This window comes from Dermacentor silvarum, chromosome 1 (assembly GCF_013339745.2).
Source record: "Dermacentor silvarum isolate Dsil-2018 chromosome 1, BIME_Dsil_1.4, whole genome shotgun sequence".
Lineage (NCBI taxonomy): Eukaryota > Metazoa > Arthropoda > Arachnida > Ixodida > Ixodidae > Dermacentor > Dermacentor silvarum.
In genome coordinates, this window is record NC_051154.1 from 204,099,438 (window position 1) to 204,116,898 (window position 17,461).

At 45.1% G+C, this 17,461-nt stretch overlaps 1 protein-coding gene across 3 annotated transcripts in view; it reads left to right on the forward strand.

Moving 5' to 3' along the window:
• LOC119436663 (ubiquitin-associated domain-containing protein 1-like) overlaps positions 1-17,461 on the forward strand; it is a 61,731-nt gene that overhangs the window by 13,723 nt on the left and 30,547 nt on the right. For all 3 annotated transcript variants that reach the window (XM_049659583.1, XM_049659588.1, XM_049659587.1), the window contains exons 7-9: positions 1,479-1,600; positions 1,714-1,800; positions 15,269-15,407. In XM_049659583.1, the coding sequence (XP_049515540.1) occupies positions 1,479-1,600; positions 1,714-1,800; positions 15,269-15,407 (348 nt within the window). The remainder of the gene's footprint in view (positions 1-1,478; positions 1,601-1,713; positions 1,801-15,268; positions 15,408-17,461) is intronic.

A 17,461-nucleotide genomic window follows, 5' to 3' on the forward strand; every position in this document is an offset into this window, starting at 1 on the left:
ACAAGGCAGAACATTGAGAGCATGTAGCACTAATGTGTGCTGAATATGAGCATCATTTTCAGTTAGTGAGGTTGAATGATGTATGCAAGCTTGCTGCTCAGTTTTTCCCAATAAAGAACAATCACAAATAGTGCAGGGAGCCTTTTGTAATAACAGAAACATCAGCAGCAGTGTTATTATTGTGGCGCTAGAACATAAAAACCATGATTTGTGCACTGCACATGCTGAAGCTACAAGTCAGTGTCTTGACTGTCTGGAGCAGGCACTATGTCATCACTTAGGTCTCTGAGTATCCTGGCTTGCTAGAGCAGGTGTATTGTAGAGTGAATGCTATTAGAAGTCCTTGAGTGCCTCTTATCTGTATTGAAATACTGAGCTCATTGTGCTATAGCTTCTGTAGCATGTGTAGCTGTCATATTTTTAAATGCCTTTACTATGCTTTACCCACCTCTTAACTCTTTCCCTACCATGGGGAAAATAGGTGTTCTTTGTATGTTACGGCAGTCGTTTTTTTTTTTTTTTTTAAGGAACTACTGCACTCAATATTTAATGTAATATATAAACAGAAAGCAAAATGTATGCACTTTTCACGCATACAAGTTTTATTAACGAGATGTATGTTATAAAAAACATGTAAATTGTTAAAATCAAGATTGTGCGCTAAAATTGAACAAACTTTGTAAAGACACACTTGGTATCTACTGAGAAAAAAATGTGATGAAAATTATGAGATATATAAAATGTATTGCTGTCTATTAGGCACTGTCTCATTGAACAGATATTTCGCTACAAAAATTTAACTGCAAGCACTACAATTGGCGTGCCGGGCTGCGGCCGCCGATGTCCTGAGCTGGTTTACGTCATCGTTGCTTTCAGACTCAAAGTCCGATGAAAAGTCAGCGTCTTCTGACTCGCTGCTATTTGATGTATCGATAAGATCAGCCGTAGAGGCAGCGGAATCGTGATATCTGCGATCTCCCGAAGCGCACGCACCGTTTCCGAAGCTGGACATTTTTGCATTCTGCTTTGACGATCGTGAAACTTCGGGGCGCGTTTAAAAATCACCGCTTGGCGGGGAAAAAGTGAACTGCTTAGAAAACATATAGTTTCTCCTCCTTAACGTCCATTAGAGCAGTATGTGCGTGAGCGGCGTGGAAGGTCTCGAAAGCGGCGTTTCAAACCATCGATAGAGGGCTAACCATGCCCAATGGGCGCAGTACGGAAAGAGTTGAGCCCTCGGCTGTAGTTTTTGAATTGCTTCTTGAATTCCTGGGTTATTCCTATGTTTTCTTATGGCCACAAACATATGGAGTTTCCTTTATTCTGGTCATGAAAAATATGAAAGTGTGGCCAATCGTAGTATTGTTGTGAGCTCCTCTGTGTGAAAAACTTACCTACGTTGTTTTTGACTAAATTGTTATTGTGTGAGTCATGGTAGTTCTGCTGTAAACTTATTTGTGACAATGGTTCTTTTCCAGCGAATGCTGATGTATCAAATTGCAGTGCACCTACAACTGAACCAGAGCAAAAAGGAATCGTGAATGCGATGCTTGAATGCTTTCAAGAGTACAAACGGAAAGACTTTAAGCCCAATAAAAAGGTACAAGACTTGTAACATCGGTATACCAAATATTGATTTATGTTCTCTCTAGCTCTGACAATAGTCATTTGAACCTCTATTTCTTTTTTTTTTCTTTTTTATGTGTGTTTTAGGCCATGAACAATCTTAAAGAGATGGGATTTTCGGAAACTGCAATCTTGGATGCACTCCGAATTCACAGCAACAGCCAGGAAGCTGCGGTATGTGCTCTTTTTTGTTGATTTGAATTAATCCCACTGCGGTGGAGCATGCAGAATTGGCTCAGATTAGTTCAACTGCACCTTAATTGAAGTAACTCTTAAAGGTCATCTGCAACGAAATTTTTGACCGTTTAAGAAGCCCAGTTTCAGTTACCTTAGACATAGAGTAGTCTCTGTGGAAAATTTTAAGCTTGAAATGCGAGTGGGTACATAACAATAGCTCTCAAACATTAATGTTTTCCATACCGAAACTAAAAAAAAAAAACTATCGTTACCATTTGCTGGAAGTGACATACGACTTGGACTGTTCGCACGTGTTGTCTTTCCCTTGCTTGTACCATTGCCGTGTATCAGCGAACAGGTCCCACAGGTCTGATAGCCACTGAGTTAGTATACTCTGCTAGCTGCTTCGTGCGCTGTGCTCATGCCATTGCACGCCCAGGACATTCATTTTAATGCGAAGCATTCTTCTTCAAGTCAAGCCGGTTGTCTGTATCTGGTTGTCTACTTTCAACAAGCAGAGGCTCGATGTGTTGAAGAGTGCATTGGGGGGGACCTAACTAAAGGCACAGACACGATCCATGCAAGGCACAGTTGCGATACATCGGCAAAAATTGGACGCTCTACAGTGTAGCGTGGCTGGCGGGGGACTAGAACATGTCCTATCTCACACCGGAGCTTCTGGAGCAGGGTGCATCGCGCACTAGCTTGGCTGACCAGCAGCATGCTGGCCTACAGTTCAGGTTCACTGAAGCAAGTGTGCTGAGTTTGTGTCTTCGACAAACAACAAAGTGCTCGCTCACCGCGCGCTTGCGCTGCAGCAACTGATCGCTGCGCTGCTACAGGCCGCGTTTTAACGCATTGAGTTATACAGAGGGCACAATTTAGCGATCTTATCGTTACCGGCATGGCGTATCCAACTTCACCGGGCAATGCCTGGCACGCTGGAAATGCGCCTTTAACCATAGCTACCTTAGACCGAGCAGGCGGCTACCGCCACCTGTAGTAAAGGGTGAGAAGTAGCTGAGACTCAGCGCAAAGTGCGCTTACGGCCGGACTCGGGTCGTGGTAAAGTTTTGCCTGTTTTGCTCTGAGTGCCATCGCATTCTGGTATAGTTTACCATTGCATCTACACCATTGCTGCCATGTCACATTCTCCTTCATTATAAATGCAGCACGTGGTTCCTGCTGACAGCGTTTTAGCACTGTGTCCGAAAGGCTTTCATTCATCTACTTAAGCACGTCCGATGTTGAGACGCGCAAAATATTGCCCCTGAATACAACATACAACTTACCCCACGGTAGTAATTTCGCGAAGTTGGCCTCTCGCATCAATCCGCGGCCTTTGCTTTTCGTGCACCATCACGGCATATAGTACTTATAGTCATCCCGAGAAAGTGTTTGGCAAGCAGATCTTGCATGGGGAAGTGACTGTGCTTGCAAAAATTAGCCTGTGCAGCTTCGTCAAGAGCAGTTAATTTACGTTCTTTGTGTGCATTGGCTGGTCTGCTTCGCACTTGCATCGTGAAAGCTGTGACAGGAAAGGTTTGTTCTGTCTTCCTTTGTGTAGCGTTGTGTAATGCACAGTTATTGCTCGTGTTCGAGCACATGTTCGAGCAGCTGGCAGCCACGCAGTGTGTCAGCATTCTTGCAACAACTCAAATCACATGAACAACAAGGCATGCCAAGAGAGACACCCATCAACTTGCAAATTTTGAGCGAGCGATGTGCCTGGGCACAACTGTGATATCAGCTGTTGCGTACGGTTGCGGGACTTTCGCCACATCTGCATTAGTACCACTCGTCTGCTTACACATTGGCATCGTCTGCTTAAGTGAAAGGCTGCTAATGAGAAAATTAGACAATTACCAGCCCTGCAGCTTTGCCAAGATTGCTTTGATAGTATATGTTATGCATTTATAGCCACTTTAGCCCAAGTGAAATTTCGCTGCAGTTGACCTTTAATGATGATATATGATTCTGCTTGCAAATGGATGCTGTGCAAACAGTCTAGCAAGATGGCGTGCTCTATTACACATTCTCAGCATGTTCTCATGAGAGGTATAAAGTTGCACTGTCACTTAATGTACAGATTTCATTTGAGCTCTGGCAGGCAACACAAGCAAGAGCGTAAACAGGTGGGGTCCCACAGTGCGAGCATGCACTTAATGATTGGTCAAGTAAAAGCTTCATTGGCTAATAATTTACAAAGTGTCTAAAGCCACGTCAGACGTACGCGTGAACTACCCAATACTGCGGATCTCGTGAGAAAGCTTTTCTGCAACCACATTCTGCAAAGCTTCGCACTACCTTCAGAGTACAGTGGTTAGAATACGTACAGAGCTTCTTATCACACATGCATACATTCCCGTTATCAAATGTGTTAGGCAGAATCCTGTGCAAACAAGCGGGAGAATCTATGAGCTGTAGCACACTTTGATGGAAGTTAGTGCTAGAATGGTGGGAGGGCTCGCTATTCTAATGAAAGAGGCGTTTAGATTAGATCTAGGCATTAAATATGTTCTAGGACAAAAGGGTCGAGCACAATGTACTTAAAGTGCTCAAAAATATGCCCTGGAAATGCTGGAATGAACAAAAATAATGTGGAAACGGTTCGGACAGCTTTAAGGCAGTGGTTCTGAAAATTCGTTCCGGTAACCTGCAGCTGTGGTGTAGAGGTAGTGCCTCTGATTGTCATGTTGCGGTCCTGCATTTGATTTTTTTTTTCTTACTTCTTCTCTTCACCTTTTCGCCATTTGCATCTGATAATGGCAAATGACAGCAATCCTTGCACCCTCACTGCCACTCAACAGCATGATCTATTGCACCATCAGGTCATGCGTGTGAGTGGAATGTGTACGAGTATACATATTAATACATTTATAGCACTGTTTGAATACTACGTTCTTTCTGCTGTTTTTACATGTGCTGTGTAACGCATGTAAGAGCGGCGTGATAAACTTAATTTCAACGTGTGACCTGATGGTCCAATGTGTGTGGCTGTTCAGCAGTAGTGAGGACGGGCTATTTCCTGTCACCGTGCCTTGTCAAATCTAAGTGGTAAAGATTTTCGCAACGTCAGGCAAACTGCCGCGGACAAGAAAAGTAACGAAAGAAAAAAGAATTAGTGAATCAGTGTCCAACCCAGGTATCCAGCGCAGCAATCGGAAATTTTACCACAACGCTAGCGAAACGGCCAACTTGCAGTCATTTCTGTATTTGTAATATTAACTATGGACTGCCTGTTCCAAGTTTCTGCCACATGATTTTTGATTTCAGCATTTCTAAAATCCAATTCTTGTGTGCTTTACCTACATTCTTCTCTAACCTTTTGTCTGTAACGTATTGAACACAAACACCCACTGCATGTTTGGTTAAAAAAGCGAGCTTTCAGCCCCATTGGCACTGATTACCATTGAAGTGAGCTACTGCGCATATACTTTCCATCGCGTTTGCGCAGAACTTCATCTATACAGCATTCACTACTTTAAGTAGACAAAACAGCATCAAAATAAAAATGTGTACATACAGACATGGCTGAAAATGTTTTTAAACGCATGCAGAACTACAATATCTCATATGATGCCGTAACTTGCGCTATCAATTCTTACGTTTTTATTAGTGGTCTTCATAGTGGTAGGATTAAAGGGGCGCTGATCCACCCCTCAGGCTTGATGAAATAACATAGCCTGCGGGTAGCATACACTGCTGTGAACATCTCAGCCAAGTTTTGCTGCTGTACGCAGTGTGTGAAACTCGCAAGCGGAGTGTGAAGTCACCTTTCTTTTAAACGCTCTCTTTTCAAATAGAAGCCTGCTCCTCACTTTCTTCTGGATGCTTTATTTCGTAATAAAGTGGATTCCCATACGCAGCTGCTATTGGTAGCTGCGCTCGGCTATGCAGCGTAGATACCGCGGCTGCCGCGGGGTGCCACAACGAGTCCACTGGCCAAGCGCACTGCAGCTCGCTGAGGAGAACCGCGTTTGGCTTGTGTTTAGTGCGTCGTAGGAACCAAAATCGGAAGTCGTGGCATCATAGTTCACATCCAAAATGAAATTTGAGATGCACGCCACCGTGACATTGAAAATGCAGAGCGTTGTTGCCACGCCTCACTCCGCCGTAGCCTTTGCAGTGCAAGGTATTGAAGAAGGAAAGGGATCACAGCGGAGGTAGTGTTTGATTGCCAATAACTCCGCTTCTGCTGAACACATTGAAGTACTTTTTGGGCAAAGGATTTCTGAAATGGCCTATTTTCACTTCAAATGCCTTTCTCCATTTCAATAAAAAGTGGTTCAGGGCCCCTTTAAAGCAATCTCCCAAAGAAGGGTCAAGAAACAACTGCTTTGATTGACAAAGCAAGCGGCATGACAAGGGTCATCCGCGCTTGTTCGAGAACAGAAACTGAGGGCGAGTTGAAGTGCAGCCAGCAAAGCTAACTGTTCGGAGAAGAGTTCGCTTTTCTGCTTCATTTACATAATGTTTCTGTCAATTTGTGGATCACAGTTCTAACTTCAACATCTTCATAATGGCGAAATGCTGCAACACGGACGCATTTGCAAAGTGGATTGGTAGCAGAGCTTAATTGCATCATTGGTTTATGTGCTAGAAGCACACATTGTCATAGTATTGCATCGAGGGGCACTGAATGGAATGCGTTTTTCTTGCATTGAAAGCATGCGTGAACGCTATGCAAGCAGATGTGGCAATTGTTGCAGCAGTCCAATCTGCAAGGGCTGCACCGCAACACGCACAGAATGCGCATTGCACGGCCGCGGGTGCCTTATCTTGAAAGCGATCTGCGTCTAGCATTGCGACGGCAGCTTATACCTTTGTGCGTGCTCTGTTCGCGCCGCTCAGTTTGCATTGAAGCCGCGCTTCCTCATGCCAACGTTTTGACCGCAAGGGTCCGCAGTCATTGAGTGTGATGTGTTCATGTTTGCCTGTGTGTGCTCTGACACCATGCTTGTTAATTTACATAGTTAGCGAATGTTTGCAAGTTTATACGGCTGATAAGACTATTACCCTTACTTCGTGTAGCTGTCTACACAGTTGCTATCACAATCGATGGTTTGCCTTTTGGGCGAAACTGTAACATTTTTAAAGGTGGCCTCAAAGAAAAATTGCTCAAATTTTACCTCGCATAATGAACGCACCCCCGAACTTTGTGCATATTTTTCAGGAATAAAAGTGCGTTCATTATGCGAGTAAATACAGTAATTCTGGCTTCCTCATCAACTTCTTTATATAACTAGGTTTTACTGTATATCTAACAGTGACTGCCTAAGCACCCATCTCCATCAGCCCTGTGAAATAGAGGCAAAATAGAAAGAGTAGACAATAGGGACTTGCTGCCCACACAGTACGCATGCGTCTGGTGCCCTCCCAAGAGTACCTGGCATGCATTGTCAATATACTGTGTATTAATAATTCAGTTCATGTATTTGAATTGTTTGAATCAACCAGCATCTGAAAGTTGTAAATGAAAATAACAAGCTCCCCTTCACATGTAAATCTTTCGTATCGGCTGCAGCATATTTAAAAAACTGATATTAAGTAACATACTGTTATGGTGTGCGCAATGTGCCAGTGAACAAGACACCAAGTATTTCTGTAAGGTTGGTAAAGTAACATTTTCATCCTTTGATGCCAATTGCCAAGGAATTTGTTTTATGTCACCAAAGTTCTGCGGCACATTTCTGAAGACAGGTATGTCTATCGGCATTTCTAGTTTTTCCAACAGGAATAGTTCTCTCAGATTAAAACAGTCTGCTTTATCTTTTGCAAACAGCCAGAACAGGTGAGTGCACAGGATAGCACTGAATTTCATATTCAAAGCCAGTGCTATCCCTTTGTTTCTTCGACTGTCCTTGTCTGTTTCGGGCTGTTTGTAAAGATTAACATTTACCAACTGGCCCAGCTCTATGCTCATTTCTCTAAAGCTAGGCTTTATATGCACTATCCCAGGTATTTTTGTTCCTTTCGTGTGTGTGGTGAAGCTTGACTAGTTCAAGCTCTGCTTGTTAGAGTTGACCAAGGGGGCAATAAATCACCTTGCCAACTGAACTTGGCCTAGTTAGGGTTGAAATACTGGTTGTGATGTAGGATGATATGTGCCAGAAAAAAAAAAAAAAGAGGGAAATGAAAATTTTAGCAGACCTATGCATCAGCTTAGCTAAATTATTTATCGACGACCAGTGAAGCTGTCTATCTTTCCCACCAAAAAGAATCATGCCTTCATAATGCGCTATGCCCTCTGGACACCATAGAATTTCCTACTAATATTACCAGAGGGATCTGCAGCTGTGATCGTTTGGCCACCATTGGAATGATGGCTAGCTCATGGATTTGCACGACCTTCATGATTGTGACTCCAGATGTTCTTGTGGCTTTATTTGCTACGCTTTGTCTGCCTTTATTAGTCTAAATTTCGACGTAGTCCTGTTTTTCTTAATCCAGAAAGCAATATGGTTCTGCGAAGATGCATAATCACTGTAAATTGTTGCATTTATAACTAAATTTTTTTGTTGGAAATCATCTATTCTCAAAGTTGCAAAGCGATTTCAAGCTAGAAGGATGCAGTTTAGGCAAATTCATGTATGAGGGACATTTCTGAAAGTAAGTTTCATCATTATTTTTACACGGAAACTTTATTGCCAAAAAACATTACACCATGGCATCATGAACTATACACCTTGCACTATTTTTCCACATAGTCACCACCGACATTGAGACATTTGTCGTAGCATGCAATCAGTTTGAAGAAACCACTCTGGTAAAACTCTGTGCCCTGGGATGCAAGGAATTGTCGCACAGCCTGCTCAACCTCAGCATTACCCGCCGTGGTTGCTCAGTGGCTATGGTGTTAGGCTGCTGAGCACGAGGTCGCGGGATCGAATCCCGGCCACGGCGGCCGCATTTCGATGGGGGCGAAATGCGAAAACACCCGTGTACTTAGATTTAGGTGCACGTTAAAGAACCCCAGGTGGTCCAAATTTCCGGAGTCCCCCACTACGGCGTGCCTCATAATCAGAACTGGTTTTGGCACGTAAAACCCCATAATTTTTTTTTTAACCTCAGCATTGTTTTGGAGGTGACGTCCTGAGCGTGCGGCTTGTCCTGTACTCTACTAATGTTGTTTTCATTCATGTATGTAGAGAGAAGCCCACTTCGACCTTCATCCTCCACACTCTGCCTTCCTTCACTGAACATGCAACACCAGCGGCCAACGATTTGACGAAACATGACCTATTCACCATACACGATCTGTAGGCATTCATGGATAACGGACACACTTTCATTGATGACTACATTGTGAGCACACGTCTGTCTGCCATCCTGATTTGTACTCGAATAACTTCGGGCACACTGGTCTGCTACTACTCTCTCTTCTTCAGCGCTCTGCGCGTGCGTCATTCCTCCTCCGCTGACACTCCTTCTGTCTTTGGACCACCAACGGGCGTGGATTCTTATGGATATTGTTTGTCACCTCTAGTGTACCATGTTGTCTTTAAAAAAAAAACAATGAAACTTACTTTCGGAACGTCCCTCGTACTAACCATCATTCCCATGCTGGCTAAACCACCGTGCTTACAGCTCCCATTGACACTGGTGCCACATTTCCATCTAGTAGTTCTTGTAGGAAAACTCTATGCTGGACATTATTTCATTCCTTCAACACACACTGCTCACGTGATCTCTCCGCCTCTGCTCCTGTGTGCACCCACCTATTTAACGTACTTTATATTTATAATTTTGCAACGCAGTCTTCAGTGTCCACACCAGCTCACACAGGGATTCAACAATGCCTGGTCAAGGTTCCAGCTCAAAATATTTATTCCCTTGCTTATAGCGAGAGCTTGTAAATTAATTTCAGCTGTTTATAGGGCGTTCTAGCTGGCCCTGTAGATTAACAATTTTGTTAATCTCTTGTGCCGCACATATATCACCTGGACACTTGAAATTGCCTCCATAGATACTGTGCAACATACCCCCCTCCCCCCTCTCCCTGTCGTGCAACCCCCTTCCACTGAAAAGAGGAACCTACTATGACACGTCAACTGGCTAACACACAGCGCTGCCTCAAATTTCTCCACCGACGATCAGTTGCGCATTATCTTTCTTTTTAAATCTACACCTTCGCCGCTGCCACACCTTCACTCATTACCTCGCCCACCCGCCTTACCTCCTCTCCCCTTGAGAAGAACCGTCCCTATATATACTGTGCCGAGGAGAGCATATGTCACCTTGAAAAAGACAAGTCCACTTGTCGAAATGTTGGCTCCTGCTCTCACCTTGTTCTCGTGTTGCTCATCATCTTGAATTTCCATCTCCCGCATTCCCCGTGTTTTCTCTGTGTGCACAAGTGTCGTGGTTTACCATGTGTCGGAATAAGGGAGGGGATACCAACGACCCTCTGCCTCGGCACCCCGAACCCCGCGGTGGGTGCATGCCTGCCCATCAACCGCGGTCCGGTACAAGCTCGAGAAAACAATAGACGACAACCACTTGTACACTCGGAGAGCATTTATTATGACTGCAACTAACACTTCAAGCAGGCCAGCTAGCTATAGTTGACATCGCTGAGGGTTCCCTCGGAAGAGTATAATACACTAAGTAAAGAAGGGCTTCCAACTTAATAACTGGGGAATACGGGCGGCTGCGGCGATTGCCGCGGCAAGAAACTCGGTTGACTAACCACGTGCGGGAAAACGGAAGCAGCGGCGGAGCCTTCCGCTATCGCCACTTGCTGGTCACCAAAGAGACCCAGGCCATTTGGGCGATGTCAAAGGGATCTCACGTGACCCACCCGGTGGCGCTGATAGCGCTTGCGATTCCCGTGCGCTCCCGCAAAAGGAAAGTTTACCCTCTCCCCACCCTCACTGGCTCGCATGCGCCCGACGCAACGTTCGCTGCGCGTGTGGCGGTCATGGGACCTGAGGATCCCCACATCCCTCCACCCTTAAATGTTCCCCTACGGCGGAGAAATCGCTGGAAGGACGACGTTGACGAAGTGTCCGTGCAGATGCGATGGTAAACTCCAGCAGGAATGGCAGAATCCACGTCGATAGGCAGCACCGTCCTGTGTGGCGGCCGTCCAGATATGGCAGCTGTCACAGTGGTTGACGATGACGGGGGCTGAAGACAGCTTGCACTCAAGGTCCGCATCGCAATGTCCACCCGGGAACAGTGAGTCAGGACTTCAGCGAAGCGGCGTGCGCGCCGGCACGATCAACCTCACACCGACGCATCCTCGTGGGAGTACATGATGGTGGGCCTCCCTCATCGTGGCTGCCATATGCTGCTGCGTTGGACCGAGAACAGGGAGGAGCCTCCGCTGCAATTTCAGGCCGAACCAGCAGGCATGGACGTGGACGATGGCAGCAATAGCAAGTCCAGGCGGCTTCACTCGTTCTGCAAAGTCACTGAAATGCACTCCACAAACACTTAGAATAAAGGGTTCCAATGAGCCGCCGTGAGGAGATGCAGGCCTAGCTAAGTGGTCCCCGCTCGCTGCTCAACACGCAGCTTCCGAGCAGACTCATGGAACTGCGTCCCGCTGACGTCCGAGCCAGTGTTTCCAGCGCCTGGCTCCCAGAGCCAAAGATACAGAAAGGAGGCTATTTAGATATGTACAGGGAAAATCGACCACGGCGTCGGCTGCTGCACTCACTCGCTTCGGGCATACTCTTAGGAGAAAACTCGCTGCAAATCTCAGCATCTACACGAGTTCGGCGACACTGGCGCAACGTTAACTCGCACTCGACAAAGCACACGCCCAGTCTAGCTAGCAATCACGCTTTTGGGTGAGGCCTAACGCTGGTCTGGACAGAGCCTTCCTCGCAGCGAACCAATTGTCGTCCCGTTTTCCAAGAGCTTGCCCCCACGTTGGGAACACCAAATGTCGGGATATGGGGTGGATGCCAACGGCGCTCTGCCTCGGCACACTGAGCCCCGCGGTTGGCTCACGCCTGCGCATCAACCGCGGTCGGGTACAATGTCGAGGAAACAATAGACGACAACCACGTGTACACTCGGACAGCATTTATTATGACTGCAACTAACACTTCGAGCAGGCCAGCTAGCTATAGTTGACATCGCTGAGGGTTCCCTCAAAGAGAATAATACACTTACTATATTAAAGACTTACTAACGACTAAAGACTTACTACTTACTTAATAATAGACTTACTAACTGGGGAAAATTGAAGGACACTTTGTAAATTCCAAAGTGTGTTCAGCGAAAGCCTGTGGCCATTCGACTGACTATGCCATATCTTCTTTTTTTTTTTTGTCGTCGGTGTGACCAACTGCAACGCTAGTGAACTTTGTAGACCACTGACAAATGCATGTCTGTTCCTAGCGTCCTGGTTGGAATCCCCATCAATGACCATCGGCCGATGCCTGACGCTTCTTGGTAGGATGCGATACACAAAGGCAATGGCTGCTTCTTGTCCGAGGTTTCGGGCCAAGTACACACAGACTACAAAGAGCTCAGTCGACAGCCTGACTGCACACACTTCTCCAGGCCACAGCTGGCACCGTTCCAGGGCACGGACGGTCGGACGCCGCCGCTGTGCCATCACGTGATTGCTGAGAGAGTGTAAGGGGGAGAGGCCATAGCTGTGGCGGCGCAACTGTTTCTATGCGCCGCTGTGCCATCACATGATTGCTGAGAGAGTGTGAGGGGGAGAGGCCACAGCTGCCACCGTTCCAGGGCACGGACGGACGGTCGTGGCAAGAACATCGCCGTGGCAAGAACGCGGTTGACTAACCACGTGCGGAAAAACGGGAGCAGCGGCGGAGCCTTCTGCTATCACAAGAACATCGCCGTGGCAAGAACGCAGTTGACTAACCACGTGCGGAAAAACGGGAGCGGCGGTAGAGCCTTCCGCTATCACCGCTTGCTGATGACCGAAGAGACCAGGGCGACGTCAGAGGGATCTCTAGTGACACGCCCGGTGGCGCTGATAGCGCTTGGGATTCCCGTGCACCGCCCGCGAAAGGAAAGCTTCCCCTCTCCCCTGGCACGCATACGCCCGATGCGACGTTCGCCGCGCGTGCGGCGGTCATGGGACCCGAGGTTTCCCACACATGCCACACACTTCTGCTTCTAAGTGATAGTGTTGTTAGGCATATTGACGTCTGCTATGGCACTGGTTGCTGTTCATGTAACAGGAATGCGCATTGGGCCATGACATGCGACACGAATGTACCTCAGTTCATTTTTGGAATGTGTAAATATTTCAATGGATTTTAGGTCATTTTACTTTTTTTTCCACCCGCAAAGGTGTTCTGAAGCATGTTTCTTAGGGCTACATTGAAGGTGTTGCAAACCTGGTGGAGTGTATCGCCTGTCTTGCTTTTCTTTTTTTCTAATAGCTATAGCTTCTCTTAGGAAGGTAAATTCATGACAAATGCAATAAGGCTACTACATCAAATAATTTTCAGAACTTTAAAAAATGCATTAGTCTTATGTGCATAAATGTATTTTATGATTAATGGTGTGGCACGCTTCAAGTTTTTTCCCAGTTTAGATGAAAGATGTTCATTTTTGCCCTATAGCACACTCTAAACAATGTATGATAATGCTAATGTGATTATTTTTACATATTCACGAGAAACTTGCCCAGAGAAGTTTAGCTTCTCACAAGCCCAAGTTTGATGATTTCTTTATTTTAGAGGAGCTCTAGCTGAGGTTCTGCTACAGATACCAGTGTAATTCTCATTTTCTTAAAAAGATGGACTATTGTAGAGTTAAATAGGATGGTCTGTTGGCCTATAACATTGATCCTAAGTGTTCCAAATCTTTCTTTTTTTGCTGTATTGCACGTACTGTGTATTCCAAATCCAATACTTCCATATCCAGTACACCAGTATTCTTCATTTTACTTATGGTTGTGTAGCTAAGCCACCATCAAACTAAGAACAAGAAATTTTGCGCACCTTCAAAACTACCTTTTGTACATTGAACTTGAGTACACGTTCGAATTCAGCACATCACAATATATAAGGAATGCAGGCTTCACCAATTTATAGATATAGATAAAGCTTTTTAAAAAGAAGATGGCCCCTAAAAGAGGCACTGAAGTGAAGGTAAATCATAGGTGTGAATTCACCGTATAGATCCCTAGTACTTTTCTCCTGGGGTCCATAGCTATAATTTATTGATAAAGCACACTAAGGGAGGAGGCGGTTGATGAATCCATTGCCACTGGCATGAACTGCTGTAAGCCACGAGTCGGTAGTACACACACGCATGTGATTGGTTGATGACTTCACATTTTTGGTGAGTTTTCCAAAATTGCATTTTCATAGAAAGTGCACTTAGGCAATATTTGCAATGGCTTCAACATAATGCAACTACAAAGAAGTTGTGGCACCAGTCTGATCAATGGCCGCATGCGAAACTTAACCTGGACCTGGATAATAGTACAATGATTCTATTCCAATCCTTTTCCTTTTCGTGCTTTGTCAGTGGTTCGAGTCACGCCTCGCCTATGTTATCACTAGCATTGGCTGGCTGTGAGTGGTGGATGATCAGAAAGCAATAGAATTGAGTGAAAGGAATCGCTACATCGCCCTGGACTCCCTTCAGTGGGATCTCCTGTAGTGTACAATCTGCATCCTTAATGTTGCCTTAACACCATGTCAGAAAGGTGAATTTAAAACCATGTAGCAAGCTCTGTTGTGGAGGCGTGTGCAGGGACAGCTGCATTCATATACACCATACCAAAATAGTCTGAGGGGCCATTAGAAACTGCACTCAGGAGAGACTTCACTCAATGAAAGTGCCATGCGCCAACTACTTTGCATGCAGGCATTGTCTGGTGCGCCTTCATTTTGGCAGATGCTAGTAGCTGACCCAGAGTAACAATGATTAGCCAAGTCAAAAGCATTGAGTGACTCTGGTAGCACCTATTGTAATCATCACCAACACCTCGCTCACAATTGCCTTATATAATTATGTCATCGGGAGCATAGTAGGTACAAACATGCTTTATACAACCCCCGTTTCTTGAGAAACATGCATTTAGATGAGCTTAAAACTTGCGAAAACGTAATATTGGGAATCTATATTGAAATTTTTTGAAGTAAATAAAGTATATAAAACTGTCTTTAGTGTCTCTTTAATTGCAGTGTTACAGCAATGCATAATATAAATTGCAATATAAGGTGATCGCAGCATTATTGAGTTTAGTCCATGGGCAATTCATGTGAAAGATGCTTAGAATCTAAGAGCATTTGACATCTTGGTCAGAATATGCTGCCTCAAGACAATAGGTTAACTTTATTATTTATTATTTATTATTTTATTGACTGTCAACAGAGGGAGTGAGTGGTCAGTATGGTTAATGTACATGTTTGAAACATTCAGTCAACTTGATTTCATGCATTTTTTTTTTTTTTTTCAGTTGTAAGAGGATTTAATGCAGTGGCATCTACATCTTTTTCTTTCTGTCACTGTGCAGTGTGAGTGGCTACTAGGGGACCGCCGACCTAAGCCTGTGGACTTGCAAGTTGGCCTTGACACCAACAGTGGTATATACAGGTCTATCGTCAGTAATCCTGTGGTGCAGCTGGGCCTTTGTTCACCGAAGACTCTCCTGGGTGCGCAGAAAGATTCCAGTTTTTTTATTTTTTATTATGCTGTTACTTTGAGTTACCGAGTTGTGAACACAGTTCAATGCCATGCTATGATCAAGGGAAACTCAAAGTAGGACAAGGATCTGGCTAATGAATAATAATAATAGTGCACTCAGGCTCAAAGTAAAAATGTACTGACTGTGCAATTGTTTACTGAATGGCCGGGCATGCGATAAAAATTTTAACGCAATCAATTTCTAGCACTTCATTCATAGATTGACTGCCTGGATTTTTTTTTTTTTTAGTTTTCTATCATCCCATAAAATTGTTTTAGTTATTTATTTGAATATTACTCGCCGTGGTAACTCAGTGGCTGTGGCATTGCACTGCTGAGCTCGAGGGCGCAGGTTCAAATCCAGCCGGGGCGGTCGCATTCAGACGAGGCAAAAACACCTGTGTACCGTGCATTTGGTGTACATTTAAGAACCCCAGATGGTCGAATTAATCTGTAGTCCCCCACCATGGTGTGCCGCTTAATCATAACATGGTATTGGCATGTAAAACCCCATAATGTAATTTCATTAAAATTTTATTTAAATATTTATTTATTATGGATATAAATGTTGCTAGAACCTCATGGAGCGTTACCCAGTTACAGCATCAATCTGGTTAGAATGAGCGCAATTTTTTGTGCATTGTCATTACATGTACATAGTAATTCATTTTTTGATGTCATATTGTGTCGTTTTACCTGTCTAAACTGAGGTGCCTAAACTAACTTAGCGTGCAGTTAGCATCGCAGCCCCAATTGCCAATTACATCCAAAACGGGGGCAGGCTGTTTCGTAACTGGCAATTACATTATGACACAAAGTATGACATTAAGTGAACAACAAATGGTAATGGTAACAGCTTAAAGATTGCATTAAAAAAAAACACCGCATATCCACGAAGTGAATGATGATGAGTAGGGCGAAGCACGGGGGGATCATTCGGGCAAAACGCCAGGGAGTGTTCTCCGGAAACCAGGAGCTAGCTTCCGGAAGCGGAAACGGAAGCGGAGCCGGAAGCGGAAGCCGGCTTCCAGTTCTGGCTTCCGGAAGCCGGAGCTTGGCGTACATATTCTATACATATATATATATATATATATATATATATAGTATACATTAGCGGTCTCCATGCCAACAAAGCTACGGACTACGAGGGACAAGGCTCGGCCCTAAGGTGCTTCGCCCCTAAAAAACCACAGTCCAAAGTTCATCACGTGCAAACAGTAATAGTGTGAAAAGTAGGTACAATCGAACCAATTTGTAACGATACCACCAGGTTTAACAATATATCGGGATTATAACAAGGAACAGCCGATGCACCGCCAACTTTTGTATGTGTTCTATAATAAAATAAACTGCCTTACTACAATGCTCCCATGACATGTTATTGGTTATAACAGTTAAATCTGGCTACTGAGTGTGTTGTGCGCCGAAAAGCAAAAACAACGCAAAATCCTCTGAAAGAACAAAAACAAAAAGAAAGCATGAACCCCTTTGCCACACCTGCCTTTGTGCTGTTCACTCTACACGGCCCGCCTTCGTCGCATCACATTGCGTTGCCGGCCTCATGCGCCCCTATCTCGTTTCCCTTCCACCGTCTCACCGACCTCAGAGGGCTGGAAGGGAGATGGTAGAGGGCCGATGAAGGCATGCCGTGCGCGGCACAAAGGCGGGCATGGCGTAGCGGCTTGCATTTTCTTTCTTTTCCTGGATTTCGCATTCCTTTTCTTTTTGCTGACACACCCAGTAGCCAGATTTATTTCTTATAGCCAATAATGTGGCATGGGAACATTGTAGTAAGCTGTTAATTTTACCATAGAGCACTCAAGAAAGGTTCATAGTGCAGCAGCCGCCCATTGTTACATCCACGGAGTAAGATAAGGCAGGAACGCCGGCTCCTGCTTCACAGTGTGTTCGCCAGACGGCGCTACGAATGAAGAAAACTCTGCAGCGAAGAGGAGCAAAGGCGCGGGGGCTCTCTCGCGGCACCTGCTTGTCTGCTCCGCGCACGCCCTGATAGCTCTTGCGG